Here is a 23,780-nt window from a genome sequence, read left to right as displayed (position 1 = left end):
AGCGACACAGCGCCAAATCGCAAAAAATGGCCTGGTCATTGAGTGGCCAAATCTTCCGGGGCTGAAGTGCTTATACAGTGAGGAAAATAATGATTTGATCCCTGCAGATTTTGTAAGTTTGCACACTTACAAAGAAATGAAGGGTCTATAATTTTTATCATAGGTGTATTTTAAATGATAGAGACAGAATATCAACCAAAAATCCAGAAAAAACACAACACAAATGTTATAAATTGAGTTGCAGTTCAGTGGGTAAAATAAGTATTTGATCCCCAAGCAAAACATGACTTAGTACTTGGTGGAGAAACCCTTGTTGGCAAGCACAGAGGTCAGACGTTTCTTGTAGTTGGTGACCAGGTTTGCACACATCTCAGGAGGGATTTTGGTCCACTCTTCTTTAAAGATCTTCTCACTTTAAGGTTTCTTGGCTGTCGCTTGGCAACTCGAAGTTTCAACTCCCTCCATACATTTTCTATAGGATTAGGGTCTGGAGACTGGCTAGGCCTCTCCATGACCATAATATGCTTCTTCTTGAGCCACTCCTTTGTTGCCTTGGCGGTATGTTTTGGGTCATTGTCATGCTGGAAGACCCATCCAAGACCCATCTTCAGTGTTCTGGCTGAGGCCCCTCAATGCGGCAAAGTCGGCCTGTACCTTTAGCAAAGTCAGCCTGTACCCAGGGCCGTCTTTACCACAGGGCAAACGGGGCATCTGCCCAGGGCCCCGCCATTGTTGAGGGGCCCAAAGCAGCTGCCCCTGGAGCCTGTGCTGCCCGCCGGGTTTTTTTTCATCCGGAGTTCCTTCCCCTCCGGGATCCGGCGCTGATTGCTGAGCTGCCCACTATTGTCACTTGTAGATACAGGAGCGCTGCTTCTGTATTTACAAGTGACAGCGCTCTCCTCCCCGCAGCCGTTCACATCCCTCCCTGCTCTGCAAAACACATCCTCGATCTCTCTGAGATAGCAGTGAGAACAGAGGAGGGAGGGGGCGGGAATGTACACTGGCAGAAGCTGCTCCAAGCCACAGACATTTAGTAAGTTACAGCTGCTCTTCTGCAGCCACACTCTGATGTTATTTAGCTGGTGAGGACTCAGGATGTGCTCAGTTTTGAAAGGGAGGGAGGGGGGGGATTACTGCCAGAGGAATGCTGTGTATTGATGGGGCTAAGCTCCAAACTGTAATCTGGGGAGAGGAGAGCTCTGTACTTGCTGGGGGGGGGGGCAACTTGGATGTACACAACACAACCATAACTCCTGCACTCCGTATACAGATCCCCCCTAAATGCTACACTCCGTATACAGATCCCCCCTAAATCCTGCACTCCGTATACAGATCCCCCCTAAATCCTGCACTCCGTACACAGATCCCCCCTAAATCCTGCACTCCGTACACAGATCCCCCCTAAATCCTGCACTCCATATACAGATCCCCCCCTAAATCCTGTACTCCGTATACGGATCCCCCTAAATCCTGCACTCCGTATACAGATCCCCCCTAAATCCTGCACTCCCTACACAGATCCCCCCTAACTCCTGCACTCCGTACACAGATCCCCCTAAATCCTGCACTCTGTACACAACTCACCCCTCAATCCTGCACTCCGTACACAGATCTCCCCTAAATCTTGCACTCCGTACAAAGATTCTCCCTAAATCCTGCACTCTGTACACAGATCCCCCTAAATCCTGCACTCTGTACACAACTCACCCCTTAACCCTGCACTCCGTACACAGCTCACCCCTCAATCCTGCACTCCGTACACAGCTCACCCCTCAATCCTGCACTCCATACACAACTCACCCCCTGATCCTGCACTCTGTACACAGCTCACCCTCAATCCTGCACACCGTACACAGCTCACCCCCTGATCCTGCACTCTGTACACAGCTCACCCCTCAATCCTGCACTCCATACACAACTCACCCCCTGATGCTGCACTCTGTGCACAGCTCACCCTCAATCCTGCACACCGTACACAGCTCACTCCCTGATCCTGCACTCTGTACACAGCTCACCCTCAATCCTGCACTCCGTACACAGCTCACCCCCTGATCCTGCACTCTGTACACAACTCACCTTCAATCCTGCACTCCGTACACAGCTCACCCCCTGATCCTGCACTCTGTACACAGCTCACCCTCAATCCTGCACTCCGTACACAGCTTACCCCCTGATCCTGCACTCCATACACAGCTCACCCCTAAACTCTGCACTTCATACACAGCTCACCCCCTGATCCTGCACTCTGTACACAGCTCACCCCTCAATCCTGCACTCCGAACACAGCTCACCCCTAAACTCTGCACTCTATACACAGCTCACCCCTCAATCCTGCACTCTGTACACAGCTCACCCCTTAATCCTGCACTCTGTACACAGCTCACTCCTCAATCCTGCACTCCGTACATATCTCACCCCTAAATTCTGCACCCTGTATATAGCTCACCCCTCAATCCTGCACTCCGTACACAGCTCACCCTTAAATCCTGCACTCTGTACACAGCTCACCCCTAAATCCTGCACTTCATACACAGCTCACCCCCTGATCCTGCACTCTGTACACAGCTCACCCCTCAATCCTGCACTCCGAACACAGCTCACCCCTAAACTCTGCACTCTATACACAGCTCACCCCTCAATCCTGCACTCTGTACACAGCTCACCCCTTAATCCTGCACTCTGTACACAGCTCACTCCTCAATCCTGCACTCCGTACATATCTCACCCCTAAATTCTGCACCCTGTATATAGCTCACCCCTCAATCCTGCACTCCGTACACAGCTCACCCCTAAATCCTGCACTCTGTACACAGCTCACCCCTAAATCCTGCACTCTGTCCATAGCGCACCCCTTAACCCTGCACTCCGTATGTAGCTCATCCCTCCACACTGCCCTACTGCAGGTGGCATAACTAGTCATTTATTTCTGGTAGCATGTCCTCAGGCATACTGCTCCTATTTGGCTCTGTTCCTAGCTGTACTCAGTTAACCTTCATAGCTGTGTGTGCTCTGCTCTGCTCATTGCTAATAGCAAGTTCTAGGAATTTTCTGTCTATTGATAGGTCCCCTCACCTCTCCTGTCCATGGTGTGCAGGCAGTGAGGAGATGATGTGCTGTAACCTTCAGCAAACAATCATTGAGCTGTATTGATGTGCTGTAACCTCTAGCAACCAATAAGTAAGTGGTAATCATGCACAGTAACCTCTAGCAACCAATCAGTGAGTGGTAAACATGTAACCTCTAGCAACCAATCAGTAAGCGGTGAAGATATGCAGTAGCCTCTAGCAGCCAATCGGTTAGCAGAAATGATGTGCTGTAACCTCTAACTACTAATTTATGAGTTGTAATGTTTGCTGTTATCTCTAGCATTCAGTCAATGAGCAGTGATGATATGCTGTAACCTCTGGCAACCAATCTCAATTGCTGCCTGACCTGATTTTAAATCAGGGGGCCCAAAGGCAATGTTTGCCCAGGGCCCAATCAATAATAAAGACGCCCCTGCCTGTACCCCCCAAAGCATAATGTTTCCACCTCCGTGCTTGACTGTAGGGATGGGGTTCTTAGGGTCATAGTCAGCATTTTTCTTCCTCCAAACACGGCGAGTTGAGTTCATGCCAAAGAGCTCAATTTTGGTCTCATCTGACCACAGCACGTTCTCCCAATCCTTCTCTGAATCATTTAGATGTTGATTGGCAAACTTCAGATGGGCCTGTACATGTACTTTCTTGAGGAGCACTACCTTTCAGTGCTGCAGGATTTCGATCCATGGCGGCGTATTGTTACCAATGGTTTGCTTGGTGACTTTGGTCCTTGAGATCATTCACAAGCTCCTCCCGTGTAGTTCTGGGCTGATCCCTCACTTTTCTCATGACCATCCTTACTCCATGAGGCAAAATTTTGCATGGAGCTCCAGACCGAGGGCGATTGATGGTTATTTTGTATTTCTTCCATTTGCGAATAATCGTTCCAACAGTTGTCTACTTCTTACCAAGCTTCTTACCAAGCTTCTTGCTGATGGTCTTGTAGCCCATTCCAGCCTTGTGCAGGTCTACAATCTTCTCCCTGACGTCCTTTGACAGCTCTTTGGTCTTTCTCATGATGATGAGTTTTGAATGGAAGAAAGAGATTCTGTGGACAGGTGTCTTTTATACACATAACGAGTTGTCGTTAGGAGCATCTTCTTACATTGACAGGACTAATCTGTGTACCACATGAGCGCCTACTGTAGCCATGTAAACAAGGAACAATGGTCATGGGATTTTAAATGAGGCATGGCATACTGTAGCCAGTCTGTGGCAGCCAGAATTATTGTTGGTTGGTAGGGGATCAAATACTTATTTTACTCACTGAACTGCAACTCAATTAACCACTTGCCGTCCGCGAATGACGGCCACAGCGCGGACCAGAATTTCCAGGGAGGCCGTCATATGACGGCCTCCTCTGTGCATGTGCCCCCTGCAGGACGCGCGCTGTGATCACCGAGTCACTGAGACTCGGGTGATCACAGATCCGAGTAAGGGGCCGGTCCCGGCCCCCTACCACATGATCAGCTGTCAGCCAATGACAGCTGATCACATGACGTAAACAAAAGCTCGGTAATCTTTTTTTTTTCTCCTCCCGCTGACAGCAGGAGGAGGAAAAAAAGCCGATCACCGGCTTATCTGCAAGGGACATCGGTCCCGAAGAGGAAGAGGCAATTATGCCTCATCTGTGCCCACCAGTACCCCCTGCCAGTGCCACCTGCCAGTACCCACAGTGCCCACACGTGCCACCTATCAGTGCCCACAAGTGGCACCTATCAATGCCCACCAGTGGTGCCAATCAGTGCCACCTAGCAGTGCTGCCTAACAGTGTAACCGATCAGTGCCCATTATTGCCACCCATCAGTGCCCATCACTGCCACCCATCAGTGCCCATCACTGCCACATATCGGTGCTCATCAGTGCCGCCTCATCAGTGTACATCAAAGAAGGAGAAAAAATTACCTGTTTGCAAAATTTTATAACAAAATATAAAAAAAATGTACATTTTTTTAACATAAAATAAAAACCGCAGAGGTGATCAAATACCACCAAAAGAATACTCTATTTGTGGGGAAAAAAATGATAAAAATTTCATTTGGGTACAGTGTTGTATGACCGCGCAATTGTCATTCAAAATGCATCGGCGCTGAAAGCTGAAAATTGGTCTGGACAGGAAGGGGGGTTTAAGTGCCCAGTAAGCAAGTGGTTAATAACATTTGTATCGTGTTTTTTTCTGGATTTTTGGTTGATATCCTGTCTCTATCATTTAAAAAGTACCTATGATAAAATATATATACCCTTCATTTCTTTGTAAGTGGGCAAACTTACAAAATCTGCAGGGGATCAAATACTGTATTTATTGGCGTATAACACTCACTTTTTCACCATGAAAATCAGGTGCAAATAGTGTGTGTGTGTTATATGGCAATACTTCAATTTTAGCTGGCTCGGAGAGGACAGGAGGGGGGGGCGGACGAGCGCCGTCATATTACATACACTGAGAATCTCCTGTTTACTTGGCGGCCTCTGTAATAGGAAGTCCCGTTTTGTGGGCCGCCATTAGACCACTGTTCTGTCTATCATAGGAGATTCTCACTGTATGTAATCTATCAGCGCTCGTCCCGCCCCCCCTCCCTGTCCCCTCTAGGCTGCAGATGGGTCGATCAGGCTGCACTGATGGCAATGGCGAGGCTGCTGCATTGATGGCAATGGCGAGGCTGCTGCATTGATGGCAATCGTGAGGCTGCATCGATGGCAATTGTGAGGCTGCTGCATTGTTGGCAATGGCGAGGCTGCACTGATGGCAATGGCGAGGCTGCTGCATTTATGGCAATGGTGAGGCTGCTGCATTGAGGCAATGGCAGGGCTGCATTGATGGCAATGGTGAGGCTGCTGCATTGAGGAAATGGCGAGGCTGCATTTATGGCAATGGCGAGGCTGCTGCATTGAGGCAATGGCGAGGCTGCATTGATGGCAATGGTGAGGCTGCTGCACTGATGGCAATGGTGAGGCTGCTGCATTTATGGCAATGGCGAGGCTGCTGCATTGAGGCAATGGCGAGGCTGCATTGATGGCAATGGTGAGGCTGCAGATGGGCACTGACTTTTGCTTCCTTATTTAAAATTTAAGTTTTTTTCCTGAAACTTCCCTTATTATTATTATTTCTCAGCACAATAAAGCACAGAGACATAGATAGATACATGGGGAAGTTTGTGCTGAATATTAAAAATGAATTAAATTGTGTTTTTTGGTTTGTGGCGCTCAGGCGCAGTGTAGTTCCATTTTAAAGAGGAACTGCGGTCTGCTCACATAATTTGTAATAAAAACATCTTTGCCATTCTGAAGCTTTCCTCCAACCACTTTGCATATTATTTTATATATACTGTACTTGTCAAATATGCTGCAGAAATCTCCCTCCACTGAGTCTGGCTGCAGCCATTTTAACTGTGGGCAGCTGAAGCCTGTTCACTTCCTAGATTTACACAGACACGCCTCCAGCTTTGCAGCTCTCATTGGCGCTCTTATGACTCATTCCCCCTCCTTTCTCTCACGAGAGTGAGAGAGAGAGCTGTACATGATGTCATAATCCCAGGCTAATGACCAGACAAGAAACAGGAAGTGGGCTGTATAAGGGATTTACTGGCAGAAAAAAAATGTTTTACTATCTAAAGTTAAAACAACAACAAGGGCAGAAGATTTACTAGATGGAAAGTTGAAAAAATGACTGAAGGTCCGCTTTAAGTCTGACTTGGGACAAGCATACAACTCCTATTGCCCTGTACACATGACCGGTTTTGTCGTCGGAATAAACTCTGAAGGTTTTTCCGACGGAATTCCGCTCAAGCTCCTCCCCTCTTCAGTCTATCATGAATGCTGCTGTCAGACTTATCCACCTTACCAACCGCTCAGTGTCTGCCAACCTTCTCCTCCAATCCCTACACTGGCTCCCAATCACCCAGCGAATTAAATTCAAAACACTAACCACAACATACAAAGCCATTCACAACTCTGTCCAGAGCCACATCACCGATCTTGTCTCCAAATATCACCCAAATCATCCCCTCTGCTCTTCTCAAGACCTCCTGCTCTCAAGCTCTCTCGTCTCCTCCTCCCATGCTCATCTCCAGGATTTCTCCAGAGCCTCTCCCATCCTCTGGAACTCGCTACCTCTCCACCTGTCCGGCTATCCCCTACTCTTGCTACCTTCAGGCGATCCCTGAAAACCCATCTCTTCAGGAAAGCCTATCACATCTCTAACTAATTTTTTACCACTTCCATCAGCTCATTCCCCACAGTTACAACCTTTTGTACCACCTGCCCCACCCTATTAGATTGTAAGCTCTTCTGAGCAGGGCCCTCTTAATCCTCTTGTATCTTATTATATTATACTGTATTGTCTCCCTTTTATATTGTAAATGCTGCATAAACTGTTGGCGCTATATAAATCCTGTAAAATAATAATAAAGCTTGTCTTGCATACACACGGTCACACCAAATTCTGACTGCCAAGAACGCGGTTACGTACAACACGTACGACGCAGGGGCGGACTGACCATTCAGCCACTCGGGCACTGCCCAAGGGCCCCGGGCCACTAGGGGGCCCCATCAGAGTTGTCAGCCACAGTAAAACCAGGGACAGTATGTAAAAATCTGTGTTTTTTTTACATCTGTCTCTGAAATGTCCCTTACCGACATCCTTTTTGTCTAAAAATCCTGAGAATATAGCTGCCCCGCCTCTCCAGTACCTTCTCAGCCAATAGAAACATGTCTGTGTATACTGTGTGTACATGTCTGTGTATACTGTGTGATTGTATACTGTGTGTACATATCTGTGTATACTGTGTGATTGTATACTGTGTGTACATGTCTGTGTATGCTGTGTGATTGTATACTGTGTGTACATGTCTGTGTATACTGTGTGATTGTATACTGTGTGTACATGTATGTGTATACTGTGCGGCCCCATAATCTCTGATTGCCCGGGGGCCCCATGAGTTGTCAGTCCGCCCCTGGTACGACGCCACTATAAAAAGTGCTCCTTCTGCTAATCTCGTGTTTATCTTGCATACAGACGAACGTTTTTTCCGATAGGGATGTGTTCCGTCGGAAAAAAATATAGAACATGTTCTCTATCTAACAGAGAGAGGAAGACCAACTTGTTTAGGAGGGAAGCCGTGCCAGGTCCAATAATACATAAACACAAGACAAAAAATTCCCCTAGGTGGACTTTCCCGGCACTTACATAAAAAAAAGGAAGAATATAGGAAAAGAAACTATTGTACATAATAAAAGAATATATATTTTATTTGGTTGGAAAGTACAAATGTTAAAAACAAAGTGGATATCTTGAGTAACATAGCAGTACTACTTAGTAGACATAGTGAACATCAAGCAATAAGCAATGATGAAAGGAACCAGAAGACTCTTTTCAAGTCCGACGCGTTTCGGGGTATTTAATATTTCTAGGGTCCTTCTTCAGGGGCATAGTTGAAAAGAGGGGTTCATCTAAGTTAATTGAGAGAATGAAAACAAGGGTCAAATATTGGTAGGGTTGTCACTAGATATCCAATGGGAGGTTTAAATGATCCATTGATCACCTACCTGGAAGGATTTCATTGAATGCTTGTGGAAGGGAGTTAAAAAAGGAAACCACTGAGAAAGAGCAGGATGCAGAGGTGGGCAGTTATGGTATGGCAGGTATAGGTGCTATTCTTAGGTGGTACGAGCTGCAAGTTGGTAGGCAGCAATCTCCATAAAGGAGTGTGACAATGCGCCCATCCCGCCCGACCCGGGCGTGCGCAAGCCAGAGCGATATGCTGAGGTCACAGGAAGGCGCCCCTATGAGATGAAAAAATTTAGGTACCTTAGAGGGAATTCAATATAAGTGATTAAATGAAAAAATAACAAACAAATTAGTGTAAAAAATATAAAAAGTATATATTATGCAGTGAAGTGCATATTATAAGTACTGCATATATAGGCAGCATAATAAATAGAACAGTGCGACAGAGAGAGGCACTGAATGTAAATTGATAAATATGGTCTAGCTTGAAGTACTTAGGGTAATAAGGGTATGTATATATATTATTATAAAGCAGGTTTATGCATGATAAAGGATAATAATAAATTCAAATGTATACCCATGAGTGAGTATATAATATGCATAGATCGTAAAGGATTCTATAATTATATGTCCGAAGAGCTAGGGTAATGTGGTCAAATGTAACATAGTAATATATAGCCAGTATGTCAAAGACAGTTATGTTGCTAAAATAGCCATATGTATATGTTCCCAATGGCCTGCAGGAAATAGAACCATAGCAGGCTAGGAAGTGGTAAAAAAGCAAAAGCAATGCAACCGTATAGCTATATATGTATAAATAATGAAAGAAAAGATATAATGCACTTAAAACAATGATGCTTGGAAAGGAGGAGGGTAAGAAAAAATAAATAAAAATACCTTGAGAGGACAGTATGTGAGTACGGCTGACCACGCAATCCAGCATCCGGCATGTATAGCGCCTTAGCAGGGAATGAGTGGGGCCGGTTTAAATAGTGAACGGGCTCCAATTAGCTGGCGTCAGAACGACGCACAGCTGTGTTGTGGAGACCGTCAGCTGCGACGCCACATACAGACCCCCCGAAGCGAGGATGCGCGGCGCCGCCCCTACCGCGCATGCGCGAGCGTAATGGCGTTGGAGCGACGTCGCCTACACCCGCCCCACCGACACGGAAGTGCCTATCCGGCGAACTGAGCATGCTCGCCGGAGTGGCAGCATGGAGGCAATGGGCGTGGGATGGAGCAACGCCCAAATACCTCCCTAAGCGCCGCCCCAGGAAAAAATTCTGGGGCGGCTTTCCGTGCCAGGCAACCGCTGTGGCCACACGCGCCTCGGGGGGGGGGGAGGGGGGGCGGGGAGAGGGGGAACTGGCCAAAAAGAAGAAAGCGTGTGGAAATGTATACCTAATGGGTGGAGTAAAAGTGGCCCAAACAAAAAAGGCATGGGAGAGTAGAAATAATGAAGGTTAAAGAACAACATAAAGCAATTTTGATCAGGAAATTAGAATATAAGGATGGAACTACAACCCTGCTAGATCGGAGTGGTTTCTTAGAAATACAATAAATGGGGACTGGGACATGTTACAGAATGTAAGTTTTTTACAAGGGGGGCAGACAGGATCGAATATTAAGCAGTGTATTGACAAAAGGTACATTAGGAGTAGTAGTAGACCAGGCAAAATAGTCCCTTTATACAAACATTGTAATATGCAGAAACATAAACAAAAATGGACAATAGAGAATTTAGCATTGGGCGACAAGAGGACAAGAGGCCTAACCATGATTGAGGGTACATAAATGCTAACACAGAGTATGTAGTAATAACAAACAAAAAATATGTTAACAAAAGAGAGGTTCCAGGTGGGGAACCAACCAAGCTGATTGTGTGAATCCAATACATGGTTCCCTTATAGTACCAACTGAAGAAGTCGATAAAAGAATGGAATGTTAAAATAAGAATTGTAGGTGGGTGAGTATTCCTTGTAAATTGAGGGGAAAGAAAGGGGGGGGGGGGGAGCAAAATATATTAACACCTCGTATCCCCACATACTTAAAGTTACATGAGCATGAATAAGACTCAATAACATGTCGGCATCTGAGGCCGATAATGCGGATATGCCTGTAGGGGTGGAGGGAGGGGAGGGGGGAGAAAGTAGCGGGGAGCATGTATATGGCCAGACGCACAGCTTGGTGTACAAAGTACAATAACAGAAGGAAGAACAACCAGATAATACAACCAACAGTTGGAAAAACGAAGATGGGGTAGTTACCACAATGTAGAGGGAGGGAGAGGGTGGAATAACATAATACTGATGTGGGTATAACGGGTGATGGACGAAAAGGAGGGAAGGGGAGGGGAAGGGGGAGGGGAGGGAGGGGGGGGGGAGGAAGGACAAGAGGGATGTACGATAGGGTAGTCATGAGATTACTTTTCCATTCCCCCGGAATTGAAACCTTCTAGGAATGGTTTAAAACAGACAGCCTCATTAAGGCCTGGGGGTGTAGTGGCCTTTAATAAATGGATCCATTTGAGTTCTCTCTGGAGTAAAATTTTATTCCAGTCGCCCCCTCTGGGGCTAGGATGTATGCGATCCAAGATTAAGAATTTGATAGGGGGGAACTTGCCTCCATGTACCAGTGCCACATGTCGACTCAGAGGAAGGTCAGGGTCAGCTGTTTTCATGGATAAAATATGCCTGTATGCTCTTCGCCAAAACTCAAGTTTAGTCTTTCCTATGTAAAAGCAACCACAGTTGCACTGGAGTAGATAAACCACTCCAGTGGTCCTGCAGTTTGCAAAATGTTTAGGAAAAAAAGTTTTCCCATTGGGGAGAGTGGGATTTCTTTGGGTCAACATGTAGCCACAGTAGTGGCAAGAGCCGCAGGCAAATGTACCCCTGTATTTACAATGAGTTGTCGTTGATCTAAACTCGCTATTGGTGATTTTGTCACCAATGGAAGTCGCTCTCCTAAATGTAAAATGGGGTTTTTCTGGCACTAGGTGGCCCAGGCTGGGGTCAAGAGCCAATAAGTGCCAGTATTTTTCAATTATTCTTTTAGTTTGATGGTGTTGCTGGTTGTATGTTGTGATGATACTTAGTTGGTGTGTGTCCCTTTGTTGTTTGGTAGAGTGGAGGAGCATTTGCCTGGGTTTTTCCTGGGGCGGCGCTTAGGGAGGTATTTGGGCGTTGCTCCATCCCACGCCCATTGCCTCCATGTTGCCACTCCGGCGAGCATGCTCAGTTCGCCGGATAGGCACTTCCATGTCGGTGGGGCGGGTGTGCGCGACGTCGCTCCAACGCCATTACGCTCGCGCATGCGCGGTAGGGGCGGCGCCGCGCATCCTCGCTTCGGGGGGTCTGTATGTGGCGTCACAGCTGACGGTCTCCACAACACAGCTGTGCGTCGTTCTGACGCCAGCTAATTGGAGCCCGTTCACTATTTAAACCGGCCCCACTCATTCCCTGCTAAGGCGCTATACATGCCGGATGCTGGATTGCGTGGTCAGCCGTACTCACATACTGTCCTCTCAAGGTATTTTTATTTATTTTTTCTTACCCTCCTCCTTTCCAAGCATCATTGTTTTAAGTGCATTATATCTTTTCTTTCATTATTTATACATATATAGCTATACGGTTGCATTGCTTTTGCTTTTTTACCACTTCCTAGCCTGCTATGGTTCTATTTCCTGCAGGCCATTGGGAACATATACATATGGCTATTTTAGCAACATAACTGTCTTTGACATACTGGCTATATATTACTATGTTACATTTGACCACATTACCCTAGCTCTTCGGACATATAATTATAGAATCCTTTACGATCTATGCATATTATATACTCACTCATGGGTATACATTTGAATTTATTATTGTCCTTTACCATGCATAAACCTACTTTATAATAATATATATACATACCCTTATTACCCTAAGTACTGCAAGCTAGACCATATTTATCAATTTACATTCAGTGCCTCTCTCTGTCGCACTGTTCTATTTATTATGCTGCCTATATATGCAGTACTTATAATATGCACTTCACTGCATAATATATACTTTTTATATTTTTTACACTAATTTGTTTGTTATTTTTTCATTTAATCACTTATATTGAATTCCCTCTAAGGTACCTAAATTTTTTCATCTCATAGGGGCGCCTTCCTGTGACCTCAGCATATCGCTCTGGCTTGCGCACGCCCGGGTCGGGCGGGATGGGCGCATTGTCACACTCCTTTATGGAGATTGCTGCCTACCAACTTGCAGCTCGTACCACCTAAGAATAGCACCTATACCTGCCATACCATAACTGCCCACCTCTGCATCCTGCTCTTTCTCAGTGGTTTCCTTTTTTAACTCCCTTCCACAAGCATTCAATGAAATCCTTCCAGGTAGGTGATCAATGGATCATTTAAACCTCCCATTGGATATCTAGTGACAACCCTACCAATATTTGACCCTTGTTTTCATTCTCTCAATTAACTTAGATGAACCCCTCTTTTCAACTATGCCCCTGAAGAAGGACCCTAGAAATATTAAATACCCCGAAACGCGTCGGGCTTGAAAAGAGTCTTCTGGTTCCTTTCATCATTGCTTATTGCTTGATGTTCACTATGTCTACTAAGTAGTACTGCTATGTTACTCAAGATATCCACTTTGTTTTCAACATTTGTACTTTCCAACCAAATAAAATATATATTCTTTTATTATGTACAATAGTTTCTATTCCTATATTCTTCCTTTTTTTTATGTAAGTGCCGGGAAAGTCCACCTAGGGGAATTTTTTGTCTTGTGTTTATGTTCTCTATCTAAGTCCGTCTGAATTTTCGACAGAAAAAATCCGATGGGGCATACACACGGTCGGAATATACGATGAAAAGCTCCCATCGGACTTTTTCTGTCCGGCATTCCGACCGTGTGTACGCGGCATAAAAGTCAGATATTCGATCTGCTTACTCGCTCCAAGAGAGACAGAACTGCAGTCTATTAAGCTGACGTTAAAATAAACATGCCCCTCCTAGCTAGAGTTATTGTTTCTAGTTCAAGGTCTTTGCTGTATATATTGTAACAACTAATAAAATGGATAAAACTAACTTCAAGCCTGAAAGCAAACAAAACAAGTTACAACAAAACGTTACATGGTAACTCTTGGCTATTGTTTGCAAAGTACAGAGCTTTGCCGGTAGAGAAGAAGAAAAGATTTAGTTACCTGCTTCTGAACGGAGGAACAGAAAGAAGATCATAACCCCAAATCCTCGGAAGACTTGAACTCTTTGTTTCTTTTTGTGGTCCATTTTGGACTCATTGCCAAGGGATATCCTTCTAAAGAGCGCAGATTAAATCGGGCCGTACTAACATGATCCTTTTATGTCCTGGAATGCAGGGTTTCACTTTCATTTTCAACTATTACTCATTGAGCAACCCCTGTAGGCAGCAACATTTCCCCATAGATATAACCACAACTGAAAAAAAAAATCCCCAGTTTTTAGAAACATAGGAGAGTGATGGCAGAAAATGATCTAGTTGTGCATCTAGCTTCTCCCTTTATTTACCGACAGTGCCTTGAAAAAGTATTCATACCCCTTTAAATTTTCCACACTTTGTCATGTTACAACCAGAAGGAGAAATGTATTTTATTGGGATTTTATGTGATAGACCAACACAAAGTGGCACATAATTGTGAAGTGGAAGGAAAATGATAAATGTTTTTAACATTTGTTTTACAAATAAATATGTGAAAAGTGTGTGTGTGTATGTGTGTGTGTGTGTGTGTGTGTGGGGGGGGGCGCATTTTTATGGCGCCCCCCGGAGTCAATACTTTGTAGAACCCCCTTTCTCTGCAATTACAGTTGCAAGTCTTTTTGGGGATGTCTCTGCCAGCTTTGCACATCTAGAGAGGGACATTTTTGCCCATTCTTCTTTGCAAAATATCTCAAGCTCTGTCAGATTGGATGGAGAGCGTCTGTGAACAGCAATTTTCAAGTCTTCAAGGCACAGATTTTCAATTGGATTTAGGTCTGGACTTTGACTGGGCCATTCTAACACATGAATATGCTTTGATCTAAACCATTCCATTGTAGCTCTGGCTGTATGTTTAGGGTCGTTGTTCTGCTGGAAGGTGAACCTTCGCCCCAGTCTCAAGTCTTTTGCAGACTCTAACAGGTTTTCTTCTAAGATTGCCCTGTATTTGGCTCCATCCATCTTCCCATCAACTCTGACCAGCTTCCCTGTCCCTGCTGAAGAAAAGCGTCCCCACAACATGATGCTGCCACCAGCATGTTTCACAGTGGGGATGGCGTGTTTAGGGTGATGTGCAGTGTTAGTTTTCCACCACAGATAGCGTTTTGCATTTAGACCAAAAAGTTACATTTTGGCCTCATCTGACCAGAGCACCTTCTTCCACATGTTTGCTGTGTCCCCCACATGGCTTAATCGGGACTTCTTATGTCTTTCTTCTTGTCACTCTTCCATAAAGATCAGATTTGTGGAGAACACGACTAATAATTGTCCTGTGGACAGATTCTCCCACCTGAGCTGTGGATCTCTGCAGCTCCTCCAGAGTTACCATGGACCTCTTGGCTGCTTCTCTGATGAATGCTCTCCTTGCCCGGCGGTCAGTTTAGGTGGACGGCCATGTCTTGGTAGGTTGGCAGTTGTGCCATACTCTTTCCATTTTCGGATGATGAATTGAACAGTGCCCTTTGAGATGTTAAAAGCTTGAAATATGGTTTTATAACCTAACCCTGCTTTAAACATCTTCACAACTTTATCCCTGACCTGTCTGGTTTGTTCCTTGGCCTTCATGATGCTGCTTGTTCAATAGGGTTCTCTAACAAACCTCTGAGGGCTTCACAGAACAGCTGTATTTATACTGAGATTAGGTTACACACAGGTGGACTCTGTTTACTAATTAGGTGACTTCTGAAGACAATTGGTTCAACTAGATTTTAGTTAGGGGTATCAGAGTAAAGGGGGCTGAATACAAATGCACCCCACACTATTCACATATTTATTTGTAAAAAAATAGTTGAAAACCATTTATCATTTTCCTTTCACCTCACAATTATGTGCCACTTTGTGTTGGTCTATCACATAAAATCCCAATAAAATACATGAAGTTTTTTGTTGTAACAATTTCAAGGGGTACTATGAATACTTTTTCAAGGCACTGTATGTCACTAAAAGCAACATGGAGAGGCATTTTGAAGCTGTAAAAAATAAATGCCTGGCGCTGCTAAAAGCGACAGTAAAAAGCCCTGTGTGTGTGAGGCCCGAGTTAGTCACTACCTGGCAATCCTGCCATCACCTTGAGAATGAAGAGCTTCCTGCCTATGCTAACCATGGAAGCAGATCTGTGCTTTAATTGATCTCATATGATCACAACTGCTGCAAATGTGTTCGCTCAGTTCCTACTGCATTCTGCTGGTTTGGCTAACACTATAGGGAGCCTTGTGTTCTGTAAAACAAAAGTGACATCCGTTCTATTCTGCTCTGATTCTGCAGGTAATCTGTTCAGGGATCCCCCTCTGATCGGAATGGACGCTGCTTGCTGAAAGGACTCTTGCAGCTTCTGGTTCACAAAACATGTCTGCTTACTTGGACCAGGGCTGGTGCAAGGATTTTTGACACCCTAGGCGAAACCTCATTTTGCCGCCCCCCTTGGCTCCACCCATGACTCCACCCCCTTTGCCCTGCCCATGTATACCCCAACTTTTTAATGAAGCGCCCATCAAATGCAGCCTCACCAGCGCCCATCAAATGCAGCCTCACCAGCGCCTATCAAATGCAGCCTCACCAGCGCCCATCAAATGCAGCTTCACCAGCGCCCATCAAGTGCAGCCTCACCAGCGCCCATCAAATGCAGCCTCACCAGCGCCCATCAAATGCAGCCTCACCAGCGCCCATCAAATGCAGCCTCACCAGCGCCCATCAAATGCAGCCTCACCAGCGCCCATCAAATGCAGCCTCACCAGCGCCCATCAAATGCAGCTTCACCAGCGCCCATCAAATGCAGCCTCACCAGCACCCATCAAATGCAGCCTACCAGCGCCCATAAAATGCAGCCTACCAGCGTCCATCAATGAATGTTTGCTTGCTTCCATTCATTCGGGAGTCGGGACACAAACACATTCCTCCGCCGCCTCTGTGCACTGACACTATGTGCGAACGGAGCGGCGGTTGCCTGCTGATGCTGAGAATTAGTTCCTTTCTGCAGAGAGAAAAGAGTAGGAACACCAGTGGTCGGATGCCCTAGGCAGCAGTGCACCCTGGGCGGCTGCCTAGTTTGCGTAGTGGTAGCACCGGCCCTGACTTGGACCCTTTGGGAAAGTCACGTGTGTTGTGACGCAACGCGTCAGGGAGGAGCCAGGTGCCGCTGTTTCCGGGTACCCGGAAGCTTCCGTTTTCACTGTTATCGATTTTTATGTAAGTTACTACTTGTTTTTTGTCGGAAATAAATTTTAATACTACACTATGGAGCAACTTTTTTTCTTTCACCATTCATCCGATGGCATTCACTAAGTGTGGGAGAGTGCAACCTTGTGCTGAATATCGAGTGTCCCCGTGAGCCATACTGTGACGACTACCGGAAGCTGATTTCCTGTAGATTTCTATACCATTTGCTGGTCCATGCTCGATTCGGCCCATTGGGGGCTGCTGCTAGAGGTGAGAGCCTGGGGGAAATAGGTGTCGCACTCCAGACTATGATTGGATGAATCATATCTATCTTAGACACTTTTCGCCACAGTGATCGTTTATTGCACTTGCACTTCCCTATATTATTATTAGAAGATCGGATCCTAAATATAGTTTAATACAGCGCACTCTCTTCTTCTTTATAATGTGAGAAGAATGAAGTAGTTTTGCTGCTCATATTCACACAGACTTCTCACAAACTTCTTTCTGTATTATTTATTGTGATTCCCTCAATATATTTAGATTTGTCACATCTGACCAAATTTGTTTTTGGTTGTTTTTCAATTTTTTTGGTTTTCTTCCAGGCTGTTTTTTTATTTTTTGGGTTTTTTTTTTCAAGGCTGTGTTTTTATTGTTGTTTTTGTTGTGTTTTACTCTATAATATTTTTGTGTGTGTTTTGTGTGTCAAGTTACCACAACACCATTGATATCTTGTATTATTTAATCTGTAGGAGATTGGTTGGTGTTGGTGTCTCTTGTTAATTTCACATTGTATTTTTGAAATGTACCTGCCTACTCACAAACAAAGTGTCCTTTTTGAATGAAAACACACATTCCTTTATTAAGGGCTCACAACTAAACAAAGAGGGAGGCAACACTGGAGAAACAGCAGAAATTGGCGAAGCCTTGGACCCCCAGGGCAGACATCAATTATTTTCAAGCAAAATTGGTGGCCTGAGGAGTCCTTATCTAAGGGAGTGCAGTCTGGTCCAGAAGTCCCAGAGATCTGGAAAGCAGCAGATGACATCTGTGTCCCCAGGCTGTGGTCATACAAGAGACTGCAGCTTTTGTCAGACCAGACTGAACCCAGGTCATCACTCTCTGGTCTTCCTTCCACGCTTCCTTCCACGCTGTGGCTCTGGTGGTGGAGTTGTGGCAGAAGGAGGAGGAGGGGCCAACTCATTCAGGTGGGTCTTGGGTGTTAGTTCCCCACTCACCCCCTTACTTAGGACTTTATACAGAAGGTCCTCACATAGCTTGCGTTGACCCTCCTGCATGCCCTTCACTTTGGTGGCAGCCATGCAGGCAAAGGCCTCTTAAGGAGTGGGTAAGGTTCTGAGGGACGCAGAAGCCTCCTGAATCAGCCTGAGTGCTGAATCCTGCATGTGAGTTGCCTTCCTCGCTCTTTTGTATGTAAGGCGGAGGGGAGGAACCTGCGATTCTGTCAGGCTGGGACTGGTCCCAGGCTTCTCCTGGCTGACACTTAGCCCCGCCTCCTCCTGGCTGCCACATTCCACAACCTCCTCCTGGCTGAGGTCTTCCTGTGTATGAAAAAGGGACATAGTTTTAGGTTTTTATTCATCAATCACACACAATTTTCACCTCCTGACTGTTGCAAATTGAATGTTAACAAATATAACAGACTATCATTGTGAGCCCAGCATTTTTCATTCTTGTCCCAATTTTGGGTGCCCACTACTGTCTATTGATATGTAAAACACTTATTTCAATCAGCAATTAGTGCTCAATAATAACATCTAATAAACATCATTTATTTATTGCCCAGAAATCTGTAGAAGAATTGTATACCTGACTCCAGCTGGGCTCCTCCACTTCTTCCTGGCTGGAAGGCCCAGGTTGGACATCGGAAGCCTCAGCTGGGGTGGAAGGAAGAGTGGAAGGAAGAGTGGAGAGGGATTCCCTGACTTCAGTCTGGTCTGACAGATGGGGACATAAATGTCATCTGCTCCCAGTGGTGTATTTAGGTTTTGTGCTGCCCTAGGCCTGACTGAGCTTGCGCACCCCCTAATTTAAATATGCCCCACCCCTTCCTGTCAAGGCCACACCCCTTTCTTTTAAAGATCCGCCCTGTCATCTTCATTGGAGGAGGACAGAGAGGCATGTGGCATCTTTTCATTTGGGGGGTAAGGGGATATGTGCTAGTTGCTTTGGGAGGGGAGGATCAGACCCCCCTCACTAGCACATATCCTCTCCCCTCCCAAAGCACACAGCACATATCCCCTTACCCCCCTTCCCCTCATCCATGTGTGCATCTGTTATCTGCCCCCCTTCCCGGTTACTGTGTCCCCCTCCACTGTAAACTATACACAGACCTCAGACCGGCAGCGCGGCTCTTGCACTGAAGTCGTGTCCCTCCTCTGTGGCTCCTTCTCCTCCTGGCTGTGTACACTAGAACATTGGAGCCGAGAAGGAGGAGGAGCCGAGGAGTGTGTGTGGCTGACAGTGGGGAGAGAGGTGGCGGCTGCTACGGAAAGCCGATCGCCGCTTGTGGGACCCCAGGTGGCAGATTTCCTGGGTGCCCACGCTAGCGCACTCTGGCTGCCAGTTACCGAAGCTCAGTGCCGGAACTTGTTGTGGGCTCCGGGACAGTGGCGTCACTAGGTTTGGTGTCACCTGGAGCTGTAAAAATTGTGTCCCCCCCCTTAATTTTTGGACTGGATGCCCAGCGTTGGAGCTCATTGTGGCGGTCAACAAGGCCCAGAGGATATCAGGTTAGGCACTTCCTAACGGCTCAGTCCCTGGGAACAGTAATGGATAATGGCCAACGGGCTCTCTTACCAGACCCGGTGAAACTGCAACAGTGATCCCTCCAGCTGGACGTTCGCTCACTCTGGGTTGCCCAGGCGGACTCTGGTCAGTAGTGTAGCATGTCTGTACCCTGGCAGTGGCTTTATCTTTCTCCCCCTCTGGTGGTGCGGGTACAGCGTGGCTCTCTCTTTGGTGGTGCTGGAACAGTGTGGCTCCCTCTCTGGTGGTGCAGGTACAGCGTGGCTCTCTGGTGGTGCGGGTACAGCGTGGCTCTCTGGTGGTGCGGGTACAGCGTGGCTCTCTGGTGGTGCGGGTACAGCGTGGCTCTCTGGTGGTGTGGGTACAGCGTGGCTCTCTGGTGGTGTGGGTACAGCGTGGCTCTCTGGTGGTGCGGGTACAGCGTGGCTCTCTGGTGGTGCGGGTACAGCGTGGCTCTCTGGTGGTGCGGGTACAGCGTGGCTCTCTGGTGGTGCGGGTACAGCGTGGCTCTGGTGGTGCGGGTACAGCGTGTCTCTGGTGGTGCGGGTACAGCGTGTCTCTCTGGTGGTGCGGGTACAGCGTGGCTCTCTGGTGCGGGTACAGCGTGGCTCTCTGGTGGTGTGGGTACAGCGTGGCTCCCTCTTTTTCTCTTCTAACACCCCCCCCCTCAGCAGAGTGCATGCATGCTGGGGGCTGTAGCATGTCTGTTGACACACAGGGCCGCCATTCTCAGGGACTATTTTCCCATGATGCCCCCCAGAGTCTTCTGATTGGCCCTCTGCTGTGCCCAATCATGGGGATGAAAACAGCGGTCAGGAAGCTGGGCGGCGGCACAGCGAAACCAATTAGAGCCGCTCTCTCTCTCTTCTCCCTTCAGCTGACAGAAAGGGGAGGGGGGCGAGCGGGGGAGATACACAGACAGCCCGCATCTCTCCTCTCCCTGTCACAGCGCTGCTGATCCATTTGCCAGAGAACTCCCCCGCTCGCCCCCCCTCCCCTTTCTGTCAGCTGAAGGGAGAAGAGAGAGAGCGGCTCTAATTGGTTTCGCTGTGCCGCCGCCCAGCTTCCTGACCGCTGTTTTCCTCCCCATGATTGGCCACAGCAGAGGGCCAATCAGAGACAGATTTACAGCTTTACGGAGGGGCGGCTTGACAGTTCTTACTTTACTTTCTAGCCCCCTCTGCACCCGCACTGCTAAGCTGTACTCCCCAGATGGTGGCCCTGTTGTGCGGGAAGAGGACGCCGCTGCCATTTTCGGGGGGGGGGGGGGGGCGGCTTTTTGCCGCTCCCCCGCACAGTGCCGCCCTAGGCCTGGGCCTTGTTGGCCTAGGCCAAGACACAGCACTGTCTGCTCCAGCTCCTGATCTCTGGGAATCTGTGACCTTCTTGCGCTCCCTAAGATAAGTGCTCCTCAGGCCACCAATTTTGTTTTTTAAATAGGGGATGGTTGCTGTGGGGACCACCGGCATCACCAACTCCAGCAGCTTCTCCAGCGCTGCCTGCCTCTTTTGTTTATGATTATAATGGGGATGTTTCACTTGCCACAGACAGGGCAGCTCCCTGTACTTGTCTATGAACAGGGGGAGGAAGTTGTGGTCATTGAACCCATCCATTTTATCTGCAAGACACAACACAAGACAAACCCTAATGTCAGGCGAAACTCTCCTAACCTTGTTACAATTTAGGCCTCAATCTAGAAGCAGTATAGGCCCAAGTTTGGCTCTTACCTTCGTTATCACGATCGGCGCCTCCGATACTCCTTCCTCCGCTCACAGATCGTACGTACTACACACGCGTGTTACGCTTTATACACACTGCGCATGCGTGTAACTCTGCCCGCCCCTGACGTTCTTTCTAGTCTAATTCCCGCCCCTTTTCGTTCGGCGCAGTGGGGGAAGAGCACATGGCGGAGACACAGCAGGTGCGTGCTAATTACAGCAACGAGGAGGAGGAGGAGGAGGAAAGCCCGGAACCTGAAACGTCCAGATCCAGAAGGAGACGATTTAAGGCCTAAAATATGTCCTTTGGGGAGATGTTGGAGATGGTGGACATCCTGAAGAGGGCCGACTATGATGGGAAGTATGGACCTTACCCCAACCCCAATGTCAGAAAGGCCAAGATCATGGCGAAAGTGGTCAATAGTCTGCACCGGAATTTCGGGGTACGACGATCGAAAGATCAGCTCAGGAAGCGGTGGTCGGACCTTAAATTAAGAGAACACGAGCAGTACAGAAAGATCCGGAGAGTGCTGCAAAAAAGTAAGTAGTTGTGCTGTGTTCCTATTCTTTATGTTTATTACGTTCGTGCTGCTCCATGTGCTTTTAGGAACTGTTGTACAGTTTAAAATGTGAACTTTCATGTTCATGGGCACATTATTCGTTCGTATCCAACATTTTTCTTTAGGCCTATAAAACACCATTGTTTTGGCCATATGCATTTGGCCACATTTTTTAGGGCCTACTTGTATGAAACTAATTTGGTTGTGTAGATGGGTTTGTTACTAGAATGAAATGCAAACTAGATTCGGTGTAAGGAGAGGACACTGAGCAGCTGTTTAAACATCTGGACTCTGGAGCACTAGTGTGGGACACAAGAACACCCTTTTTATTAGGGGGCCCCACCAGGTGCTCCAGTGTATACTATAGGGGTGTCTCCATCTGTGAAGCTTGTACTAAACAGGTAAAGTATTGAAGCTTGACAAAGGACACTGAAAATTCTACATCTTGGAACTCTGCCAAAATAGACAATTGTACCCCACTTCCAAGCAATGTTTCATATTTATAGTTCTGCCATCAAATATCTGTGTGCTAAGTATACAATTTTTTTTTTACATAGGGGAGAAAAGACTCGGAGGACACCCCTCATCCGAGGAGACCACAGACCACCCCCTCTGGAAGAAGGAGAAATACCCCAAAGCCAAGCAGAGCAGGAGGAGGAGGAAGACGTGGTGGAAATTGTCACCACAACAGGTGAGTGTCTGCGACCACAGGCTCAGGTAAGAGATGGATGCTAGCATATTTATAATACATGTTTTTTTTTTGGTTCCTCTCATTTTAGGTGATCGTGATGTTGTGGATCCAGATCCTTTCACCTCTGAAAGTGCCCAGATCCTGATTGGGGAGATCATGGGGTGTAATGTTGCATTGGAAAACATCACGAAAAACATCAATGGTGTTATTAAAAAAAATAAGAACATCATTGATGTTTTGGGGAGAGTTTAAAACCCCTCCAAAGCCCTTGGTTTTATGGTGTGCTACAATGTTAAAAATATTTTTGCGATTTTTAGAAAAGCCAAATTTTGAAGATGCACACAGTGTGTCAACATGTGCTATCTGCCATCACGGGAGATCAATGGAAGCGTTTTGGGGGTGCAACCCCTTCCTCAATAATAAAGTAGCTGAGAGGAAGGGGTTGCTCACCCAAAACACGTCCCTTGATCCCCCATGATGGCAGGTCGCACATCTGTAAATTGGTGTGCATCTTCAAAATTTGGCTTTTCCAGAAGTGACTTCACCCCATCTGAACGCAATATCAAACACAGTTCCTAAATACTCATGTCTGATATTGCCTTCAATTTCTACTTCAAAGTGGGTCAGAAACAAAATTTCCCATTGGATCAATACGTTTACAATGCAGATGTGTCATAGACACCCCCCTCTATGATATCTTACAATACGGTAAGATTTTACTGTGGAAATTTAAAGATACAGAGCCCCAAATATCAACCCATTGGTTAAACAGTGACATTTTTCCAATACTTCTAAAATGGGTCAAAAACAAAATCTCCCATTGGACCAATACGTTTACAATGCAGATGTGTCATACACACCCCCTCTATGATATCTTACAATACGGTATGATTTTACTGTGGAAATTTAAAGATACAGAGCCCCAAATAACAACCCATTGGCTACAAACTGACATTTTCGCAATAGTTCAAAATGAGTCAGAAACAAAATCCCCCATTGAACCAAAACATTTACAATGCAGATGTGTCATACACACCCCCTCTATGATATCTTATAATACGGT

At 46.6% G+C, this 23,780-nt stretch overlaps 1 protein-coding gene across 1 annotated transcript in view; it reads right to left on the bottom strand.

Moving 5' to 3' along the window:
* LOC141111895 (uncharacterized) overlaps positions 1-13,979 on the bottom strand; it is an 82,883-nt gene extending 68,904 nt beyond the window's left edge. Inside the window, exon 1 of the mRNA XM_073604106.1 lies at positions 13,795-13,979. Coding sequence (XP_073460207.1) covers positions 13,795-13,879 — 85 coding nt within the window. The 5' untranslated portion in view covers positions 13,880-13,979. The remainder of the gene's footprint in view (positions 1-13,794) is intronic.
* Between the last annotated feature and the right edge of the window lie 9,801 nt (positions 13,980-23,780).

The sequence above is a fragment of the Aquarana catesbeiana genome, linkage group LG11 (assembly GCF_042186555.1).
Source record: "Aquarana catesbeiana isolate 2022-GZ linkage group LG11, ASM4218655v1, whole genome shotgun sequence".
In the NCBI taxonomy this organism is placed as follows: domain Eukaryota; kingdom Metazoa; phylum Chordata; class Amphibia; order Anura; family Ranidae; genus Aquarana; species Aquarana catesbeiana.
The sequence above is the reverse complement of the archived record's forward strand: the minus strand, read 5'-3'. Positions and strand labels throughout refer to the sequence as shown.